We start from the raw sequence: 27266 nt of genomic DNA on the forward strand, positions 1-27266 counted from the left end.
AGAAGGGAAAATGCATTAAGTAGTTAAGTGAAAGAAGGAAAAAGGTAAAGCCAAGGCAGTTCATTAATGATGCTGCAAATTGCTTAATATTAGAACTGAAGCTCTTTGCATGATTTACGCATATTGTTGGCTTATTAATAATAACATCCATAATAAGAGACATGACAGAAAGAGCTCATGAGTAGTGCCAGTGCATGAGGAAAACAGAAGCAAAGTGAGAGGGAAGTGAAATGGTTAGAAAGGTAGCAGAACAGACAAGGGATAAGCAAGACAGAGTTAAATACCAGCCAGAAATAATCTGTCTGCAGTTTCCTCTTTTATACTGGCAAGCAAAGTGACAGTGCAAATAATGTAGCAAATAAAAGGAAAGAAAACTTAAAATCAGATGCATGTTTCTAAAAATGCTGTCACCATAGTACAGAGGAGTCTTGGAGGCCACAGAAAGAGCTCTCAAGAGAGGTGAAGCGGGATGTTTTTAAAAAAAGCTTCTAGCTGACATTTAAAGGCTTGCCAAACACCACATAGGTGTACTTCATGTCTGATAATAAAAAATATATATAGCCATGTCACCAACAAATGAAAGGACATATTGTCTTGTTCCCACATGAAAATGTATGATGTCAGAATTTGAAATCCAAGAACAAAGGTGCTCATGCTACACTAGATCACACATATTCAATTAAGCATGCGCCTTTTCTCCTCCCTGATCATCAATTATTCTCTTAAAAGGAGTCGAGTTTTCTTTCTCCCTACCAATAGTGCAGTGCTCTCCGTTCCAGCCCGGGCTGCATTCACACTTGCCATCCCGGCAGGTCCCGTGCTCATTGCAGCGTGGGTGACACGCTCGCTGATCACAGGCTGTGCCCATCCAGCCCTCCTCGCAGCGGCAGGTGCCTCCGACACAAATGCCATGTCCTCCGCAGTCCGCTGCACAAATCTCTGTGGGAGAGGAGACAACAGAGAGGAGGGGATATGGGTGGAGAGAGAGAAGGGAGAGGGGGAAAATCCAGAGTGTTACTGTCAAGAAAAGCAGACACACTTCACTACCTCGCCTTACGGGGCAATGAAAGGAATTCCTAGAGCTCATAACAGTAATCCTTCCTGACAATAAGAATCTAATAAGTATATTACAAAAAAGAGATGGACATGGATTGCAAGGCTCTGCTGTGATTGATCCTCCTATTTGCTTTCTAATTCTCTTGCACTCCTCAAGCTTTTGTGATGCTCAAATCCAAAGGGGAAGGCTCGTCCAATAAGCAGAATGGAAGTCACATTTAATTAAAATCTGTTTAAGTGTGGAAACAATGTGCTGATAAACTACTGATGCTAAAGTTAAGTTCTGGCAAAGCCTGTTTTATGACTTCTTAAACCATAGTTTTGGGGATGGGATCCATTAAAATCCTTATTTTCTGTTTAAATTTAAGAAAGGATATTTCTATTTCTACCAAATCTGCATATCCTCTATGTCCCTATTCTCGTACTACCCATTAAAAATCCCCCCTCAGACATTCAGAGGTACAACTGTATCTTTTGCGAGCCATATGCACTGGAGCTGATAGGATGGTGGTGCTTGTTCCCAAGTCTTATCAGAGTTAATGGAAGCACAGTCACAGCCAGATATTTTGGTACTTACCACCAAAAAGCAAAGAGCTAAAGGACCTTGCCTTTTCAGGGATGATGGCCTTCCCAAACCTCCCTGAGCCCCAGCAGGCCTGAGGACATAGGCATAATGTTTTTATCCAGCACTAGACTTTTGTCTAAAACCTGGCATAGCCTTGGCATGAATCTGGGAAACATGTTTTTATCTACATTGTATTTATCTGGAAAAACAGAGACTTGGTGGAGAAGAGATACCCATGAATCAGGTGTTAAAGTGCCTGTTTACCACCATTACTATACAGGATTGATTTCAAGAGAAATAAACAAAGCCCAAATACTGATGCAGTGTAGCACTGCAGATGAAATGAATCTATTTCTTCTCCAGACTCATTACTTGTCTGCTACTTTCCATCTCTCATAAGCCCTGACTATACTCTCCCTTCCTCAGCTGAAGGAGAGGCAATTCATAGTATTTCAGCCTATGAGGTCTTCTCTCTGACTTCTGCCTGGTGCTTCTAAATTCCCAGATGTTTTGACCTCAAGCCTTTGGCTTCACTGAGCAATTTTATAGATTTTACAGGGTAAGGACACAGTTCCTTTTGGGGACATGGAGAAGTGAACAGAAGAAATGCTGAGCAGGGCTGGGCTGGAAGCACAGAAAGGGGTACTAGAGTACTCTGCAGGGCACATTTTTTCTCTGTGTCACTGGCTGCATATAAAATATTCAAAACTACTCAGCCTGCATTAACATCAAACCTGACTGAAATTCAGCCATACTTAAGTTGCTTTTAGTCTTTTGCTAATGAATATCCCATTTACAGGACACTTGGGCTGTTCAAGAACTTTTGATATGCTCCTGATACAGGGCTGGAACATTCACTTCAGGTCCAGGAGGAAAGTGGTGCTCCACAGCAGAGAGCTGCGAGGTCTTCAGCCCCTTATGACGAAATGGACTTATGATGAAAAGGATCAGGGAGTTCTTTGGACAACTGTAATTTATGATAGGAACAACAATAATGCCTTGTATGTCTAGAAAAGACCTAATTTTTCAAATGTAACATGAGAACAACATCTAGCTCTTGCTTCCCAAAAAGCTCAGGGTGGTGGAACAGTTTCCAGTAAAACTCCTTTTACTGCAGCATTGTAGATGTCTCTGAACTCCCTCAAACATTTAGGCCCATATGCTTAATCTCCTAGTGGAAGACCTCTGGAGTTCAAATGGGCTAAAGACACTCAGAAACTTGTCTGTATCTTTCAGAATCAAACTTGCAAAAGTATTTGGGTACCTTGGCTACTTAAACAGAGCATGTGCACACACCACTTGCTGCTGAGGTGTAACAGAATCTAGTATAGGATTTATTAGAAGCAAGTAGAAATTACACTATCAAACAGTAAAGGCATGGCTGAGAAAGGGCTCGAGTTGCTGTCAGAAGTTTTTACTTTGCATCTGGCATCGAGAGACAGATTTTCACAGCTCCTAGCTGCGAGGGAGGTAATATCATACTACAGTACCTGATAAGAGCATAAGGGATGGACAATTATTGAAACCCATCCTTGCTGAAGGGCTGGAGTCCAGACATGTGTTTTCTACTTTTTTCCCCAACTGCCAGACAGCACCGCAATGGAGCGTGGGCTGGTCAGGGTGGTGATGAACACATATGACCTGCAAATTGGTTAATATAGCAGTAAAGATGCACTAAAAAAAAAAAAAATAAAGTAAATTTGGTTCTCCTTGGCTGACCTGATAAACAAAGTCTAGGGGAGGATAAAGGAAACAGCAGACTAAAAATCAAAAGCTAGATTTATGCTGCTAAAATTTCAGCAAGCTGAGAAGAAATACCTTGAGAAAGTACAAAGTCTGAGAGCACTGGTATTTAAGCCCGAACTCCAAAAATTATTATTGTAGTCTCTCGTACTTTCCAGCATGCTTTTACCATAGGGCTACTCTAGTTAGATTGCAATCCCTTCTCTGGTTATTAGTTTACAATCTTTATTCATAAGTGTTGAACTTGGATCTCAGAATATCAAATAAGATGTAATTTTTCTTGCTCCCAGTTTACCAAGCAATCCAGAGGATGCCAGCTTGGTCACTTCACACCTTCATTATATCTTCCTCTTTGTAGAAAATTCTTAATTTTATCTAGTCTAAATCTACCCTCTTTTAGTTTAAAACAATTATCCCTCTTCTTATCACTACAGGCTCTATTAAAATATCTGTCCCTATCATTCTTACAAGCCCCTTTTAAATAGTAAAAAAGCCAAAATAAATTCTCCCAGAGCCTTTTGTCCCCCAGGCTGAACAACCCCAACTGTCTCATAGCAGAGGTTCTGTCCTCATAGTCTGCATAGTCTGTCCAGCACAGTCTGTCCTCATAGCAGAGTTTCCCCAGGCCTCTGATTATGTTTGTGGCTTCCTCTAGACTTGCTCAAGCAGGTCCACACCCTTCTTGTGTTGGGGACCCCCACAACTGGATCCCAGAACTGGATGCAGCACTTCAGGTGGGGTCTCACAAGAGTGGAGGGGCAGAAGGCCCTCCCTCACCCTGCTTTGGATGCACCCACACTGCTTTGGATGCAGCCCAGGGCACTACTGACTTTCCTGGGCTGTGAGAGCACATGGTCAGGTCATGTCCAGCTTTTCATCCATCCCCAAGTCCTTCTCCTCAGGGCTGCTCCCAGTCCCTCATCCCCAAGTCTGTATAGATACCAAGGGTTCCCCTGACTCAGGTGCAGCACCTTTCAGATAAAGTAACCAAGGCATAAAGAAGGCAAGTGATGGATCCACAGGTAAATGTGAACTCTGAGACAGGCACATGAACGCCCTGATATCCTAATATGCTGTCTTGTGTCCTACAGATAAGATGGAAACGTCAGATGTCTACAGATGGTGGTGAAGGAAAAAAACCCAGAGATAATAGGAATAGTGACAGTCAGAAGCCTTCCTGGAGTTATTTAAAGGTGTCAAACTAGGATAATGGAGTGCATTCAAAAGTGGTGAAGAGAGAAAAAAAAACCATGAAAAGCAGAGTCTCTGTGCAGTCATTCCTATGAAAAAGGATGGAAAACCCCCAGGGACATTTACATCTTGACTGAAATATTTGTCAGACAACATGCTGCCAAGGAACAGTCTTGCACACGTGGGCCAGGGATATGCACTGCATGGTATAAACAAATAGATCTTAGGCTAACCCAGAAAGGGAATGCTGAGAACATTTTGGGTTTCATCTCCCACCCAGCTGAGACCCCAGCCAAAGCACCACCCATGCACACAGAAGTGTGCAGGTTCCAGGTTATGAATGTGTAATTCATATATAATGGATATATGAGGTGGTTTGGACTCCCAGGCCCCAAGAGCTGTAATATAGACTCTCAACTGTGAAAAACACTTGTGAAGCAAACTACTTAGGACAGTCGCCCTAAAATGTAGTTTAATTATTTCTGACAGGGAATCAGGAGCCAGGAACTCTCAAAACTAAATCTTCCACTTAGTGCCAGTTTAAAGATAGATGGGTACCCTACAATTTAAATAGCCTTACAATACACAACCTGCTGCATGTCCTGATCCTTTACGACACAGCCCTCTTAAATGCTCGCAGGTTTCTAATGAGTGATTAAATAGTCAGAATAGCTTTTACTTTTCTTGTGGCATGCTAAGAAATGATCAAAATGGATTTCAGATTAAGATTCCACTTAAATACATGTCTTTTTGGACATAAAAAGACAGCTAAGGCTGTTTTACAGAAAAGGGCAGGTGAATAGTTTCTTTGTCATTCAGTCCCAGGGACAGAATTTGTCACCTCTGTTCTTATTACAAGCTGCATTTTTTGGTACATTTCCCAATTCTGTTGTTAAAATTAGAGGACATGATTAGCTACCATCTGAGCTGCATGAATAAATGAGAAGGAAAGCTTTTAATTTTCCTATTACAGTATTCTCAGACTGGCCAGCTGCACTACATTGCTCCTGCCTATTTAAGCTTAGTTAGAATGCTCTGTCTGTGCATAAAAGACATGTCTGTTAAATATTTTCACACCAGTTGTTCTCAAAAGGTGACTAAATATTTCCTTTTATCTTTAATCTCATCCAGTGATTGTATGAACAGCTTAGCCACTCCTTATCCTTTCCTAGAGGTGCTCTATGTTTTACCTCATTTCACAGTGTAGCTCTAAAAGCTGTTTGTAGTTCCTTGAAGAGAGGAGATCCTCTGAGTAAATGTGGCGCCCAATTCTAAGAGCAAATATGAGGCTTAATGTCCTCAAAAAGTACAATCAAGCCAAGCACCTCTCTGAGAACTTTGTGTATTACCCTGTATTTTGCTCCCTTATGTTTGTACTTACCAGAAGGCACTGATGGATAGTAACTGATTCATGGATCCAGACTTTTTTCGAAGGAATCAAGTTTGTATCAACGTTCCTTTCTGGGTTTTTGCCATGTTATTTTCTTGGAGTGATGTCTTGCACTGCCTGAATCTCACCTCGTGTTATGTCAATCTCACCTGAAGAATTTAATTGAGCCTAATTGCCCTCTGTGGGTCAAGAAGGAAAGAGAGATCGTTCCAGAGGATGATTCACCTGAAACCTCTTTCATGGAGAATTTCTGAAGCAGACAGTGCTCAGTGCATTGTTGAGCTTGGGGTGGTTCATCCAGAGGTCTCAGGGTATCAGAAATATTATTCTTAGGAAAGGATAATGCCATTCCAATAGGATTCTGCTTATTTTTCATGCAAATAATAAAAAAAAAAAAAAAGAAAGAAATGGCTCATCTTCAGTTCCAGGACCTACTCTGCTTCACCACTGCTCATCCCCACCAGGAACCAGCCCATTACTGGGGCTCAGAGCAACCTGTTCTAGTGGAAGGTGCCTCTGCCCATGGCAGGGGAGTGGGAACTAACTGACCTTTAAAGAAGACTCTTCTAACCTAAACCATTTTGTGTTTCTGTGAGCCCAGACTCAACTGCCTGCTGGCAAGTTTTTAGACAAATCGTTTTTATTTCCTTTTTTTTTTTTTTTTTCCTCATTATCTCCTTATGACTGGGGGAGGGACTTCGCTCTGGTCTGTTAAAACTGCCTCAGAATTCCTCAAAGCTCTCTTAAAAATCCATCTTGAATCCTACCCGAAATCTTGACAGTGGCTGCTGATGTGCCTTAACTTTTCCATAGTGTGTTGACGAAAACTGTAATGTAATTTTACTCTTTCTCCATCAGCACATCTCTCTGTTGTTGTTCACTTAAAGCTTAAGAATCTCAACTATCTGAGGCTAAGATTATCCTTTTTGTTCTGCATTTGCACTGTGCCAGGTATAATGAGGTCACAGTACATTAACAACACTTCAGAAGTTAGAATACTAAAGCAATTACTCATACAAATAAAAAAACTTGTACCTGCTTCTTTCTATTTTTTTTTTTTTGCATATCCTGCTAAAAACTGGCATAAATCTGTCCCCTTAAGAACAAAAAGTCTGCTATGTTGCCTTTGATATTTCAGAAGAAAGTGGGAAAAGAAACCTATCAAACACATACCCAACAATGCAGTGCTTTGCTCATGGCCCTTTTTAATTGATGGAACAGACACAGGAGCCTCCAACACAGGAAATGGCATCATTCAGAATTTCATATTATTTTCACATTACATTAAAGACTGGAGTTGGGAAAGGGATAATGATGTTAATTTATGCTTCATTTCTAGCAAATCCATTTTTACATGTTTACCCCTGTCCCCCCACATACCTTCAAATTGGCTTGACAAGAGTTTCAAGCCTTCCAGCTTAGAGAAGAGCAATTCAGATGAAAATTTTTCTTTAGCATTCATGTGAAGCAGAATCAGAGATTTAGCTGCCTCTGACCTATCTGCTAAATCCTTTAATAAATATGGATTTAGTGCTAAAATATAAGATCAGGTGAAATTGCTCAGAGCTTCCTGAAAACTGGGTCAGTTCCACTGACCTTCAATATATTAATAGAAAATTTAATAATTAAAAATCTGCCATAATTGGGATTTTCCCATTTCAAGTTGGCTCATTTGAGGTAATTTCCAGCCTCAGACAGAATTTCTTTTTCCGGAAAAGCACAGGAGAGAGGCACTGCATGGAGCTAAAAAGCTGAGTTTGGTGAGGAGCTAAGCCTTATTTTCACAACCTGCTTCAGACGGCAATTTATGTGGAATATCTGAGAAAAGCAAGAAATATATAGATGAAAAAAACAGAAGGTGTGTGATCAGCATGATTTAGATAGCAGTGAAGTGCTAAAGACATTCTTCATAACAAAACACATTTTGCAGTGTTATGAAACTCTCATTCCTGTGATTCGATAACTCTGGAGTGGCATGAACTCCTGTGCTGTTACTGAAGTAGACATAAAGCACATTACCTTTTAAAACCATTCTTTTTACAAATGTATAAGGAAAGGATCAAACCAAGGAGCACGAAAAAACCTGAAAGAAGAGGTGTGGATTTTCTGTCACTGACAGTAGCTGATCTGTACCAGGAAATCCTCTGAAAACTATCCTGGTTTTGTAGCAAACAGGGAATAATTGTGTAAATTCTGTCCATGTCATTAATTGAGGCATGTATTTTTACCTTCAGAGATCATGTCCTGAAAGCAATGTTTGTATAATTTAATGCCTTTAAAAAATAATCTGTTTATGTATTTTTAAAGCATACATCAAATATATGAATATTACTAATATAGAAAAAAACAATATTTTTTTATATCTATAAATATGAAACCTGTCCTTTTAGGAGTGCAAATAAACTATTGGTACTTGGATGACTCTCCGCTCCACTCAAGGGCCTCAACATGATTTACACAGCTCAGTAAACTGAATGTAACTAAAAGGTAACAGCTATTTATTTTTTTCCATGGATGAGGAAATCATGATTAAAGGATGCTCTCTAGAGACTGAAAATGAATCCATCAGCTTTGCTATCACCCCTCATCAGGAAGAACACTGACCTTCAGCAAATGGCTTTGAAATGTGACTTGGACACCTGAATTTTCACCTCCTGAACACAAAGCCGTAAGGAGCCTCCCAGAATGCCTGCACTGGGGAATGTATATCCTGCATTAGAGTGACCGTAATCAGGACACCTGAGCTGGCCTGAATGCTGATGCTTGCCAGCTCTGAGGAGGACTGAGTACAGGTCTCCAATACACGTGCGGGAGGGATAACTCTCAACTCTGCACTTGCAGGAAAGACCGGGTACGCACAAAGGAGGTATAAAACACAGAATAGGAGAGAGATTTTTCACTCAAAGTGGTTGAGCTGTATCTAGAAGAAGAGTTGGTGAAAAGCCATAATAAAAGAAAAGGACCCATCTCTGGCTCTGGCCCTCAACTAGATACAAAAGTTTAACTGCACTTCAGCTTTTTTTCCCCAGTTTTCTCCTAGTATTTAATTCTTTGCTGGCATAAACAGCTTTGTGTTTAAATGAAAAGCTTCTGCAAGTCCCCGTCTAGTTCTCATTTCTCTCTGGAGATCCAAATCAGGAACCAAGATGCCTCTGAGATGCCTCATTTGGAGATGAATAAATAGTCCACAGAGTAGCTCCTCACCTGGTGCTGAGTAGATCCAGGAGATGTGTCTGTAACTGCCCTGGAACCCACCCTCCATCTCCAAAATGAGTAATGAAGGGGTTTCATATAGTAATATACTTAAACTGATGCATATGTGTCCTCCAGGACTGAGCTTCTAACTCTGTAACCATACAGGATTGAGCACAACAGGACTCTTGGGGATTCTTTCCAGAAACAGTAACAGTGAGAACAGGAGCACAACAGACACAATTAGCTGCACAATGTACACTGGTACAGCTAGGATGTTAAAAAAGCATTTCACTTCAAAGTGCAATTTCAGCTTGCTTCATGTTTGCATAAAGGTCTTCCAGTTCCTGTCTGGAAAGTTGTAATTCTGTGTGATGAAATTCCATTGAACTGCTGTGTTGCTTTTTATCAGCTTCTATTTCCTACAGTATTTATACTCTATTTTCATCCTTGCCTTAAATGCTAAGGACTGACAATCACTTTGAGTCTAAAGCATCTCCTCTAAGGCTGTGATTTACTTTCGCACTCATGTTAACCTTTCATTTATTTATTATTATGAACTCTACTTTAAACTTTCTCTTGTTGTTGAATAGCGGGACATGAAATGCCAGGTATTGTCAGGCTTCAGTCTTGGAGCTGAGATTTGTTGAATAAAAATAAATATCCCGAAGTGCAAGATTGTATTTTTCTCTTTGATGCTTAATTGAATCTCTATGCTTTCTGGGATGTGTTAAATCTTCCCATAAAAGAAACAATTTCTAATATATTAAATGAAATTTCTAAGAAGGATTCTTCTCTGGGCTAATTTTAGTTTCCTCTCTGTCCATAAGGAAGACATAATTTGACAGCAGAAAAGCATTTTGCTCATGCTTAAAAAGAACTGATTTATTTTCCAATTCTGTACATTTTGGTTTTTTCCAGAATAACTTCAACAGGATCAGTCAGCAGTGCGTGCTGAAGTGAGCTAGATTTGCTTGGGATTCCCTTATTCAGAGCTCAGTCTCGATATGGATTCCTTCTTTTTTCACACATTTTGCAAAAGAACTTAGAACTTTTATTGTTATTCATCTTGTTCAAAAGGAGATACAGAACACGTATGAAATATGCAGAGCTGACATATTCAGAAGTTAGATGTCTGTCTATCCACACAAATGTGATGCAGCAGTAGCTGTTCCAGAAGGTTTCTGTTTGCTAGGCTGTCCATATGCCTCAACACTGATCCGAAAGGATCACCTTTACTGAAAAGCAGCACAGCTCTCTCCAAAGAGCTTTTGAACTTTCATCTGTTAACATCATTAGAAAGTGCTTATTAGTGCAAATTGTGATGATAGTTTTTAGAGTATGAACACCTTGTAATTTAGAAGGGGGCAGAGAGAATATACTAATTCCAGTGCATCCACTTCAGACAGCTTATGAAATCATGGATTTCTAGCTTTTAGTAGACACCAATCCACTACATGACAATCATTGGTCTTACATTGTCTTTTTCTTGCTTAGTTTTTATGTTATTCTGTTTTACAGACTCACAGACTCTTTTCCTTATTACCTAACCTTGGACATTCTAACTGAGAATGATACACAGAATCACAGAATCATTTGGGTTGGAAGGGACATTAAAGACCAGCTCGTTCTACCCCCTCCCGCCATAGGGAGGGACATCTTCCAATGGGACAGGCTGTTCAAAGCTCCATCCAACCTGGCCTTGAACACCCTCAGGGATAAAGCACCCACAGGTTCTCTGGGCAACTTAATTCAGTGTCTCAAATATGATTTGATGAAGCTGAAAGCACCCAATAAACTTTTGCAGGAGCTCTGATTGTGATGAGCTCCAAATGGCTTGAAGTGTAAGGTCACAGTCATGGGAGGTATCTACCAGCAACAGCATGGAATTGACTGAACAGCATGGAATTGACTGAATGCCAGTGGAGAAGCCATGACATGGAACCTACAACCATCCTTGCTGAGCCATGAGTGGCTTTATCCAGCATAAGCAAGGTAGATCATGGCAGAGACTGACTCTGCACAAGTATCGCCCTGCTGATATTGCAGCAGTAGCCTGCAAGAGGAATAGTCAGCAGCAGAGGTCTAGATTCAAAAATTATGAGGCTCCTCCTTTCAAAGTAGAAGAAGCCAAAATTTGTTAATCTGAGACTTAATGATACAAATGATAAGTTCTCAGTGATATAAGCAAACATGCTAATTGCTCAGTCATCCTCAAAACATGGTATTTTAAGAGTACTCTCCTTTAAACATGGAATTTGGTATCTTGTGGTGTTGTGAAATTTTTCAAACTAGTCACATTAACATGAGCCCCATTGATTCCAGTACAACATTGCTGTTTTCAGTCAGAAAAGTTGGCAATACAAAGCATAATTGATCCAAACAAAAAGAACTTTTGAGCTCATGGTGTGACTGCTAAGGTCACATTTGAAGATAGGGAAGAATGCTGAACTGAAACTGGCATGCTGGGAATTAGCCCTAATCCTTGTAGGAAACAAACAGGGGATGGAATAATCTTCCCACTGCCCTTTGTAGAGGTCCATAAATTTTCACTGATTACTGCTGATACAAGAGAGAAGCTTCGCTCATCACAGAATGCCTAAGGTCAATGAGAACCAGGGACTGCTTGTTACACGACTGGACACACACTATTCTCAGCCTGAGACATGACCTAATCAGAGCAAATGCTTTGTGATCTAATGGTCAGAGACAGACTGATGATATCATTGCTTCCACAGGTTTTGGCCAAGTCTGAAATGACAGCTAGAACACAAGTTTTCAGTTCCTTCAATCTTCCCTTTGTGTATGACCAAGACTGCATGGACTGCTGCAGAGAAGGGGTTAAAAGTAAGATCTTAAACACATCCCGGAGCTGACAGAAGTTTGATGCATCTCTGGTTGGCAAGGAATATGTCCTAAAACAATTTCTCAGCTATCAGACTTAAAGTAGGAATCCACATTTGAAAGGTAAGTTGTATTTTCTATCTTAGTGGGAGTTCTCTCCCTCCCTTTATTATGTCCCTTTCATCTGCTGAGCACAAAGATACTTGGACTTTTGAAGAATTGGACTCACCACAAAAATAACTGCAGCCCATTTCAACTACTATGTTTTTTTCCACCACATCAGGGTCTCCTTACACACATTTTTAATAAACAAAAGGAAAGGGAGTAAAAGGATATTCAAATGAAAGCCTCCCTGAATACTTTTATTTCAAAGGTTTGGGCAGATTTTAGTCTTTTATTGCATTTTTAATAAAAAGCTTAGAAGACTTTAAAGGCTAAGTTCATCTTGGCAATGGGTAGGCTAAAATCTGTACTCATGAACTCAACTACATAAAAAAAAATCTTGTTTTTGACAGTGATAGTTCTTATTAACACTGTTGATTCTCTAGATTCACTAATTTCTTCGCAATCCACAAAGCAGGTATCTGCCAGGCAGAACCTGTGAGAGCCTTGTGTGTGCACTGGGCTGCACGTACTTTTACCTTTGAGAGAAAAGTTACTTCTCTCCATACAAAATGGAGATCATAAGTTCAGAAATCAGCATGTTATGCCTCTGCAAGGCAGAGGATGAAATTCCTGCTGTTATAAAACATTTCCTGTCTTTCAACGACCATTAAAGGACCAAAGTAAGGCTTTCAGGGATGAGTCTGCAATTTAGGTATTGAGCCAGATCAAATTTTGATGGTATTTTCTGAAGACCAGCTTTGAAGACACTGTGCTGTGGCATTCACCAAAGTTTCAACTGCCCTAGACTAATGTTTCTTACAGGTTTGCCAGGGTAGTGAGATGAACAAGTTACAAGCTGAAGGAAGAGCATTCAAGGTGGCCTTCGATAACATAGTTGTGTCTGGTGACTTTTTCTTAAGCAATGAAGATGTTTATCAATTTCAGGTGTTGCATCCTGAGGTTTTGTTCCCTTGTTCTTCCTCGTGCGTTTTAAAACTAAGAAAAAAGACAAATCAGCAACTTAGGCATTAAAAGCAGTCTTGGTCTGTAGTATGGTATAAGCCTGTACCACATCAGAGCTGATGTTATAGCCATCTTTACAAAGGCATTTTTACCCCTGAAGAAAATGACTGTTTAAAGGAAGACTTATATGAACGTTTTCTAAGGATGGATTTTTATCTTGGTGGCCTTGGGCATGGCACGAAATTAACATGAGATTTTGTTTGCAAAAGTTGACACCAGTAAGCCCAAGGAAATAAAATTTTATCACAAATGTTGTGTTAGCCATGGTGCTGTTTGAACAATAGGATATGACACTGTGTGATAAAATGTATGAGAACTGCTTCTGTGACCGTGTGTGTGTGTGTCTATGTGTGTGCAATAGTCTCCTGCACAACTCCTAGAGAAAAAAAAAACATTGCAATGTAAAGGTGCATCTACTTCAGCTTAACTCTTTAAAAGTTCATTCGTCATGGTCTCTTTATCTATTAATTGGAATAGAGAAAAGATGCCTGTTTCAATGAACTGTACCAACTTTGTGGTGGAGAGCTCTGTTGCATGCTACCTGAAAGACTTTCACCATTGTTAATTTATACAATGAACTTGATACTAAAAAATTCAGTCATTGCCATTAACTGATACAGGGTCTTAAATCTAATCATTGTTTGTGAATAGCCTTCAATTGATCCATACTCCTGTAGAGTAAATAGAAGCTTTTCCACTGACTTCAACTCACTGTGCAACCAGAGACACAGATTCACACACCATGCTAGTTTTATTTTAAATCCAACTTTTCAACCTACTGAAAGTAAGTAAAGTCAAGGAACATGGGTAAATACCTGGTCTTCTGCTACCCTGTGGCTACCCACACTATTTCCCCACTGTACTTAGAGGACAGGTTTATCTAGGAATACCTGCCATATTTAGTTCTCCACAACCCTGTAGCAAAGATTGATAATTTGCATTTGCTTAAGGCAAATTTTAAATGCCTAAATATTTTTGTGATCGTTGACCTTCATAACAAAATGTGTCAGTAAGTCACTGGGAAGCAGCATTTTGTCCCTGCCACAGTGGGGAGAAAAGGGCAGTCATAAAGTCAAACGGCATATCCTCAGAAAACCACATTAGCAGCAGAAGTGATGAGAGGAGCTATAATAGGACCAAAGTACGAGATTTCATGAGATATGGTCATGCAAGCTCAGCCTCAGTCTCCGGCCAGGCACACTCTCTCAGTCTTTTCAAAATGTGATTTAAGGTATCATAACTTCTTACTTCTTTACTGTGCCCCAGCTTCCAGTTTGCAAGTCTTATTGTTAAATGTACAGCCCATGGTTTTATGTCTCCACTGTCAATTTAGGACTACCACATACAAAGTACTATTCCTATTACTGCTCTTCTCCAGTGTATTTTTAAGGCTCTGAAGTACTGCCTGTATGTCACCTGTGCAACTGCAAGAGTCATAATGAATGAGTGATGGAGAAGGGATCCTTATCTGCATGCAGGTCAATCTACAACCACTGTCAACTGCCCAGAAAAAGTCACACTTTTTCTTAAAACACAAAGAACATAATTTCTATTGCTGCTTTGTATATTCAACTTTGCAATGATTTGAATGAATACTGTGCACGTAAAGATGTCAACTACCAAAGACAGAACAGTGTGAAAATCTCTGATTTAAATTTGAGGAGAGTGAAGGACAACACCAGATAATTCTTTTAATAATGATTTTGCATCCAAGCCTAATACTGTTTTGATGGGCCTGGGATTATACTGATGCTTCAGTGAGATCCCTCTGGTAAATGGTGCATTCCCCCAATGCAGAAGATATGACTCATCTATTCATTTCACTGCAGTCAGCAAACATGTCTTATGGTATGTGGTGTGCTGCCTCTTGATTCGCCAGAAATAGCTGGCCCAGTTTAAATACGTCAGGAGTGAGACTGTATCACATAGTAAGTTCTGTTTCACACTGCAGCACAGGCCATTTACTTCTTCCCACAACACTCAGATAGTAAGAGGTTAAGAGACCTGCCCCATAATGCCTTCATTAGTTGCCAGATAGGGCTCATAAGAGGTGAAGGGAGATAGCCTCCCAAAAGCCTGGGATACAGAAGATCTGTGATAGCAGACTGGATGAATGGGGTTAGGATCAGTGGTTCCTGAATTCCATTTCTTTAACCAAGCATTGCCTTGGACTTTTTAGCTGAACTGGGTTATAAAGGACTTTTTTAAATTTGCTTGTGCAACAGTACTAAGATGCAAAAGGGAAGTGATTTAATTATCCCATGGAGAAATCAAAATACCACTTTTATTGCTCAGTACAAGTTGTCTCTCAGAATTATTTCTGCACCTTTCTCTAAGATATTCTTTCTAGTATTTGGGAATTGGCCAAAAACCAGTGTATATTGAGGGAAAAGTGATCCTACAAAACTATCCCTTGCTGGAGTATGTTTGAGAAGCATTTTCCCTGAGTGACAATTCTGAGGTAGTGCAGCAGCCCTGTCTCAGCATGTCTTGGCAGTGGGCAGACACAGAAAGCAAAAAAAAAACCCAAACTATATAACTACTTCTTCCTACAATGCAGTTCAGAATGGGAATCTCTCACATTTGAACTGGCAGAGCTTCTCTATGAAGGCTAAGTGGAATGAAAAAAAAATATAAACAGGAAACAGGAATCTCTGTAATAGTATTGTTTTGTGAAAAGTGAGGGTTTTACCCAGTAATCTGTTCTCTAAGATTACCACTAAAGGCAGGTAAAATCTACCTACTCAGCTGAAAGATGCAGTCTAAGGTTCAAAGAGGCTCTAGTTTTACTTTCTACATATGACAACCCACAGACTTCAGGTACTGCTTCCATACTGCCTGATAACCTAAAAGAATACATCATACAGCACTGTAGACAGGTGCTATTCCTAACTTCAAGGTGGTAAGAGCTGGAAAATCCACTCTGCCTGCTCATATTCTGGGTTTTCAGATAATTATGCTGTTTCCAGGGTATGCCTCTCCATGTGGTTTATGAAAGGGGCTGTCCTTGGCACAAATCCATGTGGGCACAGTTGTATACATTTCACTGGGACTGAACACAGTCCTAACTGCTTTGCTGAGCTGAAGGTAATTTCTGCAAGTACTTAGCTCTTTCCCTTAGTAATTCTTCTGTTCTGTTTGGTCCTGTTTTATAAGACAATAAAAATCTGTCCCTTTTAGAACCTCCACCCCACTGGGCTGGGCAGTGTGTTATTACATGCAATAGCATGCCTGCTCACTCTATTTTAGTGATGCAAGAAAAGTACCACATATCCTGTGAGTAAATCTATCTTTCAAATCAAGTCATCAATTCAGTGGAAAGGTCTGGGCTAGAAATGGAAGTTTACAAATCATCTTAGCTGTGATTTTAGCTGTGAGGCACAATAACCTGAATGTTACAAGCATTTCAGTGAGGAAAAAGGTCTTGGAATGATGCTCAAGTTTGTCTCAAATAACTTCATGCTGCCAAAGAAAGTTTGCACTAGATGGATTTACAAAAGCAGTATAAGGAAAGCTTATAAATCATCTGTACATGACCCTGCAGGTTAACAAAGGGAAAGTGAATTCTGTTTGCACATTGAAATAAACATTTTTCCAAATCCATCCCTGCAATCCCCAAACCTCTGTACAAACACAGAATAACGACTCAATTATGAACTATGCTACAAACTACAAATACATGACTACCTTTCCCCTTATGGTGGTTTAAAAAATAAACTCACAGAGTATGGAATTAAATATGCTAATATGGGGAAAGGAAAAGCCTGGCACCAAATTTATCTTCCCTTCAATGCATGATAGCTTCCCTATGTACATCTGCAAAAGTTTTGATCAACCTAGTTTCAGCCCCAGGCAAGTAGAGTAGCCCTCCTCTTCTGATTATTCCTCAGTCCAGTCAATTTTACTTTATGACAAGCTTCTAACACCCGGACTAAATGATGATTGTCAAAAGGGTTTTCTTACGTTCTCAGCACCAGTTTATTCAGTTTGCCTCATCCTTGGAAATTACTCTCTTAAGATACTTGCAAGCAGTTAACCTGATTTTCTTTACTCATGATAGCAATTCCTCAGTGAAAATGTTGTTTACATAATTTTTCTACTATATCCATCCTCCTAATAGCTTTTTTTTTGGGTTGCTTTGCTGAAAATTCTTTTCATTTCACTGCCTATACTGAGCTGCCCTGGATTTCTGGCCTAATTCCACTACAGTTGTGTAAGGTATAGAAACCGTTATTGCTGGTGTCTCTTTTTTTGTGAGCACACAATACAGGACAAAAGCCAAAGGACTGATGCTCTGTAGCTTCTGACTATTTAATGTATTCCACTATTTCTCAGTGTGGCCTTATCTAAGAGCTAATTGCATTTGGAAGAAAAGGGTCCTGAACAGTTTTTCTTTAGTCTTCAATTCCCATACCTGATGCAGATTTTGAGCAAGATGCCCATTCAGAGGAGGAATGAAGGTTGCTGTTCCAAACCTTTACACAAAACTGCCCATAACAATCTGTCTTCTTGGTAGCTGCTTGTATTAATAAATACTTTTACTCAGTAAACTTATTTTTTAGTTGGTAGAAGACAGTCTTTTAATATGAACCTCATGAGGCACTCATCCTCCTCTAGCCTAGAAATTACAAGCTTTGAATTCAGAAGGGAAAGGAGATCTGACAGATTACCAAATCATGCTTCTTGTTTATAGCCACTAAAGATTATTTAGTCATCTCCTAAAAATCAAAACAGACACTTTAGTGGCTACTGGGGTTCATTAAGAACTATCACCAGAACAAGAACTTATATGTGGACCATCTATTACATTAACAGCCATATAAAGAACAACAGCAAGCCTAGGTGGCTTTAATGGAGTTATTTATGGTATTAATCTATGCTCAGCAATGGTAGCAGAATTATTTATGTAGTTGAGCTATGGAATTTCTCCTTCCAGTCAGGCCCTACATGTGCTTCACTGGAATACATCTGTAGCTCTTTTTCTACAGATCTACATCTGAGTATTTCACAAAGTTTAACAAAAGATCAACAGTAAGTCAGCGCTGATGTTACCAATTGAGCAGTCGTGGCCAGTCCAGTTGGGATCGCAGCTGCAGAGTCCGGTATCTGGGAGGAAAGTCCCGTGACCAGAGCACTGATCCAGACAAGTGGCTCTTGGGGTCTCACAATTTGTTCCTCCCCAGCCAACGGAACAGTGACATTCTCCTCGGACACACACGCCTCGTCCCGAGCAGGTAGGATCCATGCAGTCCACTACATGTGAGAAAGAAGAGGAAGTAGACAGGGAAAGCAAATGGGAATTTCATGAAAAAGGCTATCAGACTGCTGTCTACACAAACATATTTACACAGTATCTCGAGGTTTCAACCAAAAAGCCCTGCTGTGAACAAAACAGATGCTACATGCAAGCAGTCAATGGCCCTAAAAGGCAGTGAGACCTAAAACACCTACGTGAAAAAACAGAGAAAAATCTAGTGATGACATCCATTCTTTTATGCAGGTCTGCACTAACAAGGGATCTTTCTGGTAAGAACGGGCTAATATTAATTAAGAATAGAATAAGAATAATATTCTATCGTACGCATAGTGTGTCTTCATTGATTCCATTAGAATAATCTAAATTACTATTACTAATGAATTTGAAGCTGAGCCCTACTTTTCTGAGAGAGAATTTTTCATAAAGATTCAGCAGAAGCTGACATTCTTATTCAGCAAAATACATGCTTAAACTGAAGAATGTGCTTAAATCTATACAGGTTTCATGGAGACTTAAAGAAATTTCACACTGAAATATATCCACAGACGGTTTTTCTGGAATAAGGATTAAAATAAAATCCTGCCTTTTTTTTATAATGGTGTTCTCCTGGTTTTATTTTTGATCAATTAATACTCTTTTTTAAATGTTTGAGGTTTACTCCCCCCCTACAAAGAGGCACTTTCCTAACAAGATTGGACACCATTTAGTTAGGGGTATAGCAATGTACACCAAAAAGACTACATGTACTCCCTCCCTGATTCCTGAGTTATGTGTTTTGTAGGCAACTGTCAGCTGCTCTGCCCACAGGGGAATTTCACCCAGCAATAGAAAAATATGAAATGCACCAGACACCCTCTAAGAAAAACTGACTGAAGGAGTCGACTGTCTATTTATAGATAAAAGCTGATAGGACAGCCTAGAGAAATTCTTCCTGACTTTTGAAACGGTGTGTGGCAGTTCCCTGGGGATTGGTGACAAGTGTCAGTCTGGCTAAGTAGCACAGGAAAACTGTCCAGCTTCTGGCTCTGATACAGCAGAGCAGAACATGGCTACTGCACACATGACAGGTTTGTGGTTCAGTTTTTACCCCTGGAAAAGCTAGTAAGAATTCCACTGACCTGTTTAAGATCCAGAAACATTAAAAGGAAACACAACAGCTGCTCTGATAATTCCCTGGATTCCCAAACCCTTCTGAGTCTGACAAGTAATGGCTCAGTTATTACTATCCCAAGGCATGAGAGAGAATTTTCTTTTTTGTTTGATTCCTGGAGCTCTGCTTATAGCTGGAACAATCCTCAAAAGTTTTAAGAGGCTGGAAAGGATGAGTTCATAAATCTCCTTCACTGTTACTGAGCTGGGAGTGAGGGTGCCAATTTTAGCATGAGACTCTTGAAATCCTGGCCCTGTTCTTTCTCAGCAGTAACAAGTATGAAAAGGACTAAGGGACAGAGTAGCAGCCTTGTCCGTTCTCAGCAGATGGTTTGAACATAGAGAACAAAGATCACAGGCTAACTGACAAGAGGCTACCTCCAGGCAATTAATCATCCCCTCTGAAGGTCAGTTGGGAAAAAGGTGAGTTTTACAGGGGCCTCCATCACAGGAGGCAGACAATCTGCTATCTCAGCTCTAACACAGACGATTATAGGAGGGGAATGTGCATGTCAGAACCCCCCATTTATCATAATCCCAAGGCCATTTTTCATGTTGAAATGAGCCCTTTCAGAAAATGTCACACACAACGGCTACTTTAATCTCAGCCTCACTGGATCTATCTCTTTAGGCTTTCTGCACCATCGGAAGGGCCCTGGGACAGGATTACAGGTTTCTGCTTTCTTCTTAATCAATTGCTTAGTGGATTTGGAATACAATGGTATATTTTTAGGGAATTCTGCTTGACAAATTTAGCTGCTCAGCTCTGGGAGAAGCAGAGATGAGGAGCTGGGCATGAAGGCAGAGCTGACAGGATCTAGTATACCTAGAAAAGAAAAAAATAATTCTATGCCTGTGTTGTTGGTTGGAAAATGTCCCAAATGGCCAAATTCTTGGATGGAAAATGCCCTGTTTATAGTTAAGCCTTGTGCAGAATCTTTGCCAGGGAGATAAATCATGTAGCAAGCAAGGTCAGTGCCTCTTCTACACTTTTCCCCAATATGCTTCATGCTTCATTGGTCACACAAGTTATTAGGCTTATTCGGTGCCCAAAGAGTAACTTCTCATATTTCACTTCTTAAATTTGCTCCCCTCCCTGCAATGCCTTGCTGGCTTAGGCCATGCCTTATAAAATATGGGGCCAATAAACTAAGGAAAGAGAAAAGAAAATCTCGTGTAGGATTGTTGGCTGATGTTTTATAAACATTGCTGAACTTCTATGGGGGGAAAAGAAAAGACAGAAGAAACCCTGGAATGAAAACCCATTACAAACATGGACCAAGCAGTGAAGCTACGAGAACTGAGAAATAATAAAAAGTAATCAATACCAGATGGCCCTTCTTAGAAGAGAAATTAAGAGTAAAAGCAATTTAAAAAATAGTATAAATCAACTTTTTTACTAAATCTAAATATGTATATATATGTTCTCAAGATTTCCCACATGGCATATTTCTGAGCTGCTTTCCCCCCTCACAACATAATACAAATTATGCCTTGAGTATCAAAAACATGCATGCTTGGAAAAATACTAAACAGCCCATAAGAAAAAATATGTTCTCTTTGTTCTTCCTCCTTTTTCAAGTTTTGACCTAGTGGGACTGACAGTGTCCCCCACTACAGTGATAACATAAAATAACTGAGCAGTTCCTGGCTTTTCTGCTTTAAACGTGACCAGGGAAATAAAGGTTCCTGTTTGAAAAAGGTCAAATCTCACTCTGATTTACTCACATTAAACACTTCTGGCTGGAGGCACAATCAGTATCTTTTCATTTCTGTTTATCCAGTAAGGATATGATCTAGTAAATAGGAGGTCTACAGAGATGCTTTAAAGATACTTGAGTAGTCACAATCTTTGAGTTTTGCATGTCCCACAGCTTCACTGAATTGTGCTTTAAGCTAAAATGAGTCTTTCACAAGAGATTACTTATTGTTACAAGAGCTGATACTGTCTTCATCTCTAACATTTACTGACACTGAAGCCATGCTACATCAGAGATGTCCCACTCCAATACATTTAACACATCAAAAGAATTGCTAGATTAGATGCCATTTGAATGAATCCAATTCAGCCTATTTTCATTGCCTGTAAAATAAAGCCATTTCAGATAAATCTTTATCCTGCATACATGAAGACAACCATAAATTAATTCAAGTCGTTGTCATTCTTAAATGTATCAAACGATGTCTTTAATCTATCAAGCAGTGAAGAGGCCTTATATATGTACTTGTGGAAGTGTAAATTAAGAATAATTATTTACTAGGTCACCAGCATAGAAGTCTGAGAATAGTTTTCAAAAGTTTTGAACATTATTCTTTAAATAATGCACTTTTGGATATATATTTATACTCTCTGAATGATTTATACACTTGCATAACTGTCCACTTTTTCATTTAGTAGTAAGAAGCAGTCACAGACTAAGGAAGATAAAGGTTTACGTTGGCAGGTGAGTTCCTACACAAAAAGATTAAAGATATGTACTAAAAGCAGCCATACATCTAAATGTAAAGGAGAAATATTTGGGGGGCTAATGTGAGAAAAAAGCTATGGAAGAGTCATTAAAATAATATCTGACTTTGAAGCAGAATTTAATTCAAGTCCTGAGCATTTTTAAGCTTTTAATGCTGACAAGAACCAGGGACTTTCTGTCACACAGCACCATTTTGTGTATGTAAGCAACTGAAATTGCTTGGCATAGTGCAGCAGAGAGGAAAGCACTGAAAAAGTAATTATACGTTTAGATGTGTAAATGGAAACGATGCTTTTATAAGAACATTTGAACATATGATTAGATGTTCTGGTCTTTCAACTAGATTCTTCTATCTGAAGCATTTGATGGCTTTTCATCCAATTATTGAACAAGTATGATAGCTAACGAGGAGTTATGACAACATATCATTTTTATGTTGTATCCATCTATTGTATCTCTAAGGTGCCTATTATTGTTCTGTTTAAGTGGCAGTCCGATTCTGAATTGCCTCCATCCATATAATTACAGAACAACAATCAAAGCAAAAGGCTAATTGAATGTATCTTGCAAATACCTTCTTCACAGCTCTCGCCTTTGTATCCTGGGTTGCAGATACAGGTGCCCATGATGCATGTGCCATGGTTATTGCAGGAGACATCAATGCACTGGTTGGTTGGGACATCACACTCTGCTCCCTTCCAGCCACTGTGGCACAAGCATCTTCCTTTCATGTACTGCCCATTTCCACTGCACAGCACTGGGCAGGACGCTATGGACAGACAACAAAAATCACATTAAAACAAATGGAAAATCATTTCAAAAAGAAGCACAAGAGCCCAGCATGTAATTTACATTCTTCATAAACAGTCTTCACTGGAGTATGTTGCTGTTTGTTTTGCCAAAACCAAATCTTTTATATGGATGATACCCAGCTGTTAACTGTATTCTCCTATGAGTGTTTAAAACAAACAAACAGTGCCCTTAAGTTAGACTATCTCCTTGCTCTCTGTCTCTAATATCTTTTTTCACTAACTAAACTCATAGTTCCCTTGTATTCTGATTTCACAATGTAACTGATGTCTTCTTTCCGGAGCATCATTGACTTTAGATTGCTTATCACTATCCCTGACCTGCTGCCAGACTTTCCTTGACACTGCCTCTGCTGTGGATCTCAGTGGCACACAAATCACTCCCCTGTTTTTTTCTGAGTTAACTCTCAGCATTATGGGTTTCAGTTGCTTTGCTCAGAGCCCAGAATGCCACATTGAGACTATTTCACTGATTTAGCTCATGTCATACCATCAGCTATCAACCTTCTGCCCTGAAAGGGTTGTCAAGCACTGGAGCAGGCTGCACAGGGAAGTGACTCAGTCACCATCCCTGATGGAATTTAAAAGATGTGTGGATGTGGCATATGGGGATTTGGCTTAGTGGTGGACTTGGCAGTGCTGGGCTAATAGCTGAACTTGATGAAAAGAGTTTTAGAGGTCTTTTCCAACCTTAACAATTCTATGGTTCTAACTGAATGTCCAGCCCCCATTTTTGGTTATCACCTCTGCTGGACTCGATTAATCTACCAGCCACAAGGCAAAATCGGCCTCTACTGTTTCCAAGCTCCCTGTAATAAAAGCTGTGTAAATCTATCCTCTGAAATTTATGTAATTTATAAAGGATTTTTAATTGTCCTTGTTTCCAGCAAAGTCAGCTGACTCTCAAGGCCACCCAGATACAGGATTTCTTCCCTGTGATAAAGGGACGAAGAGGAAGATGACAAGCTCAAGCTGTGGCATGATGGATCCCAGGATTAAGCATTTTCAGAGCTAAATTTGGAAACTGCCAGGCAGAGTTGGATGGGATGAGCTGAAGGATACAGAACAGGTCCCCCAAGGAAGCAGAGGGCATCAAGGACCAGACCTCAGCCTCCACAACCACAGCTTTTTGTAATCACTGCTCTCCAAGCTTTCTCCAGCTCCATTCAGATGATGCCTTCTCCTTATTCCATTCTCCACACCAGCCACATTATGTTCCTTTTGTCCTCTGTTCTGATTTTGCCAAGATGCTGATTTCGGTCCCTCATAAACAACAGCCTTTTCCTGTACACTCTGCTTTGAAACTTGCTTAAGTCCTGCTCTCTTTCATTTTATTTTGCTGAAAGTCCACTGCAAGGACATATATGCAACACAGACTGCTCTTGTTCACTGTTGCACATCAGCCTTAGGTGAGAGCAGCTGGCCTTCTCATCTGCCCCTCGGAAAGGCAATTTATGAACAATTTTATGGAGGACAAATGTGAAATGACTATCCCATTCTGCTGCTTAATCCAACTGGATTAGGCATGTGATGAATCCTCTTTTGCTTTGTTCCTGACTTTGATTATGTATGGGAAGGGGTATTACATGATTAAGGAAAGCTTTCCTCTCCTTCTCTTCCATCTTTTCAGACAGTAATCTCACAAAGTGCATCATGAGCTGTTTCCACACGTCCTTATAGTCAAGTCAGTTTGAGTCTTCCAGAACTACAGCAGTCTCAATAAAATACAAAGCATTGCCAACTCTGACTGTTAAATCAGTTTGATATGCAGTGAACTGTATTTGCCTGACCAAGATAAAAGAGGTTGAGGAAAGAAAGGAATTTGGCAACTGTTATTACTAAGGAGCGCTCTGTTCACTTTAAAGGAACATTGCCATGGTGCACTGCAAGTGCATAATTTGCAAAATGATATCTACCTAGATGAGACTTAAATTGTTTAAGATACACTGTGTTGTGTGCATAGTTCACAACGCACTTTGTAATTTTACTTTTCAGCTAAGTGATGGAATTTTCTGCCCCTCCCATCTCAAATTTCAATGCTCACTAATGGACATTGTTCTTTCAAGGCACTAGCAGGGGATAGTCTGCAGTTCTTTTCAACAAGAAGATAGAATAACTGCCTTTAACCAGGGAGAAGTTGCTGAGAAAGAGACTGACACTCCACAGAGCCTTCTGTGGAGAACACCTTCAGCATCACCTGGAAAGCACTGCTACAAATGTCAAATCAGTTGTGAGAACAAGACTTCCCCTGTAGCATGCAATAATGAGTAAGGACAAAAGAGGTTTCTGAATTTTTTCTCCTGTTACTTGTGCAACTCTTTTCCATATATAAAGATATATAATTATTATTTGATCATTCAGATTCCAACAATGTCTATGATGGCAAAATTATAGTAATTCTCTAGTGTGGTAATGATAGCAGCAACCCAAATGCATACTCTGTTTCTTGCAAAGTTGAGCATCAGCGAGTAAGATCATTTGTTGGTTTGTTTACTTTATACAGAACTTGAGAAGGCCACCTCCCGTGTCCAAGAAAACCTTCAAAAAGCCTATGGAATATACCTCTGGTGACTTGCTCTCATTAATTTTTTTAAAAATAATTGGTTAATAATACATTAGTAATTAACCATTACTAAACAGAGAAAGGCTTTCTGCTCCAGAGTTTCCCATTCATTTGGATGGTGAATTACATGGCTGAATTAAAATAAAGGAACACCCAGGAAAATCCATGGAATTCTTAAATGTGAGCAGGAACCTGCTTATTTAAGGATTACTGCTCCATATAGTGATTGCGAAGGGCTGCAGATGGATACTTTAACAGCCTTACACATGCTGCCTTTTGAGGGATTTGTAGGTCAAAAGACGAGTCTTGGATGCCCCTGAAAACCAACAGGAAGTCAGTGCTGGAATCCTTGGATCTCATGCTCATGGCAACATGATCTATTTAACATGCCCAGTGAGTGGACATGCATACACAAATATAAATTTGGCATTCCGGGTATTTTTCTGTCTTCCTAAAGGCAGAGTGCAACCTGTGATCTGAACCCAGACGATTCTGAATGAAAAGACAGAGTTTAATAAAAGGTGTTCGTAGCAGCTAGAGCATGTGCTCTGGTGAAATGGGAGACTCACATTGGTCCATTGAAAAGCCTGAGAAAGTTCAGGGTAGCCGGGGAGGGGAGGTGAACTCCTCTGAAAGTGGATTCAGAACAAGAGTTTAAGTACCCTGACTCACAGTGAAGAAAGTTCTTTTTCTCCACAGACTCTACAGGGAGCCTTGGGGGAAACAAGCCCTGAACTTCTGCCCCTACTGAAAGTTAGGAGGTGTGAGCTGGAATATGCTATGGGACATGGAAAAAAAACTTCTTTTGTCTCCAGCTCTAGGGATTTGAAAAGGAGCTTGGAAATGCAAACCAAGTGTAAGGAAATGCAAACCAAGTGTAACCTGAGTCAGCAAGAAGTTTGACATAACAGCTCTCAGGGACACAGCTTGCCACATCCATCTTACTGGGCTGTGAACTCTGAAACCTTGCTGGGTTCAGCCCGGCCTCGCTGCCTTGGCAGGGAGCTCCCGCCTGCCCCGGGGGTGCGCGGCTCCTTATCTCTGTCTCCTGCCTCGCTGCTGGGATGTGACCCAGCTCAGCTGGAGGGGGAGAGGGCTGGGGTTGGACAGAGTTTAGCTCGCTCTTGAGAAGGCGCCAGCCTGCTTTCCAAAGCAGCGATGAGCTGGGGTAAAGGCCTGACCTGCAGCCTTACCGCAGCTCCTTGGGTGGGCACTAACATTTTATGCTACCTCCCTCCCCATATTTATAAATCTGTATTTAGTTTGTTGGACTGTTTGAGCCAAAAAAGGCCTTGGAAAGGTTGATGCACAGTATCCTGTCATTTCCCACATGCAAGGTTTTCATATCTTGGTTTGAAATGTGTTCTTACTAAAAGTATTTCAGTTTGTTTTTTAAATGTTTGAATAACCTAAAAAATTCAGGCCAAAGGAAACCCTTCCAAAGTCATTTATTAAAAATACTTATCACTTGAGCAAAAAAATGTATTATACTGTTTACTGGGGTAAGTCTCCTTCCCAGTCCTCCCAGTATTTATACTTTTGGCCAGAGTAACCAGTTGTTCCTGCCATTATTCCACTCCTAGCCTTATGCTAACACTGCCCTATTCCCCACAGCCAGGCTCAGACAGACTTGCCAGGTACTTTTTGTATAATCAGTATCTTAAAAGAAAGTATCATTATAGTGTCATGCCACACCATCATAAAAGTGCTCTGCTAAACAAACCACAATGCCACATTTATGAGTCCTGTTTTCTAAAGCCACTTCCAGAGAGAAAATTTCTGATGTGACATTTTGCCTGTCCACAAGCAGCCCAAGGGTTTGTTCTGTTGCTAAGGGCACAGCAGTCACGATTAGTAAAGCATAGCATCATTAAGGTTGGAAATGCTCTCCAAGATCAAGTCCAACTCTTA

General features: G+C 40.1%; 1 protein-coding gene across 1 annotated transcript in view; it reads right to left on the reverse strand.

The window, feature by feature from the left end:
• Positions 1 to 27266, reverse strand: part of TENM4 (teneurin transmembrane protein 4) — a 342135-nt gene that overhangs the window by 121076 nt on the left and 193793 nt on the right. Inside the window, exons 9-11 of the mRNA XM_053969741.1 lie at positions 22558 to 22752; positions 18162 to 18362; positions 754 to 939 (exon numbers count right to left, since the gene is read on the reverse strand). Of these exons, the coding sequence (XP_053825716.1) occupies positions 754 to 939; positions 18162 to 18362; positions 22558 to 22752 (582 nt within the window). The remainder of the gene's footprint in view (positions 1 to 753; positions 940 to 18161; positions 18363 to 22557; positions 22753 to 27266) is intronic.

This window comes from Vidua macroura, chromosome 2, assembly GCF_024509145.1.
Source record: "Vidua macroura isolate BioBank_ID:100142 chromosome 2, ASM2450914v1, whole genome shotgun sequence".
Lineage (NCBI taxonomy): Eukaryota > Metazoa > Chordata > Aves > Passeriformes > Viduidae > Vidua > Vidua macroura.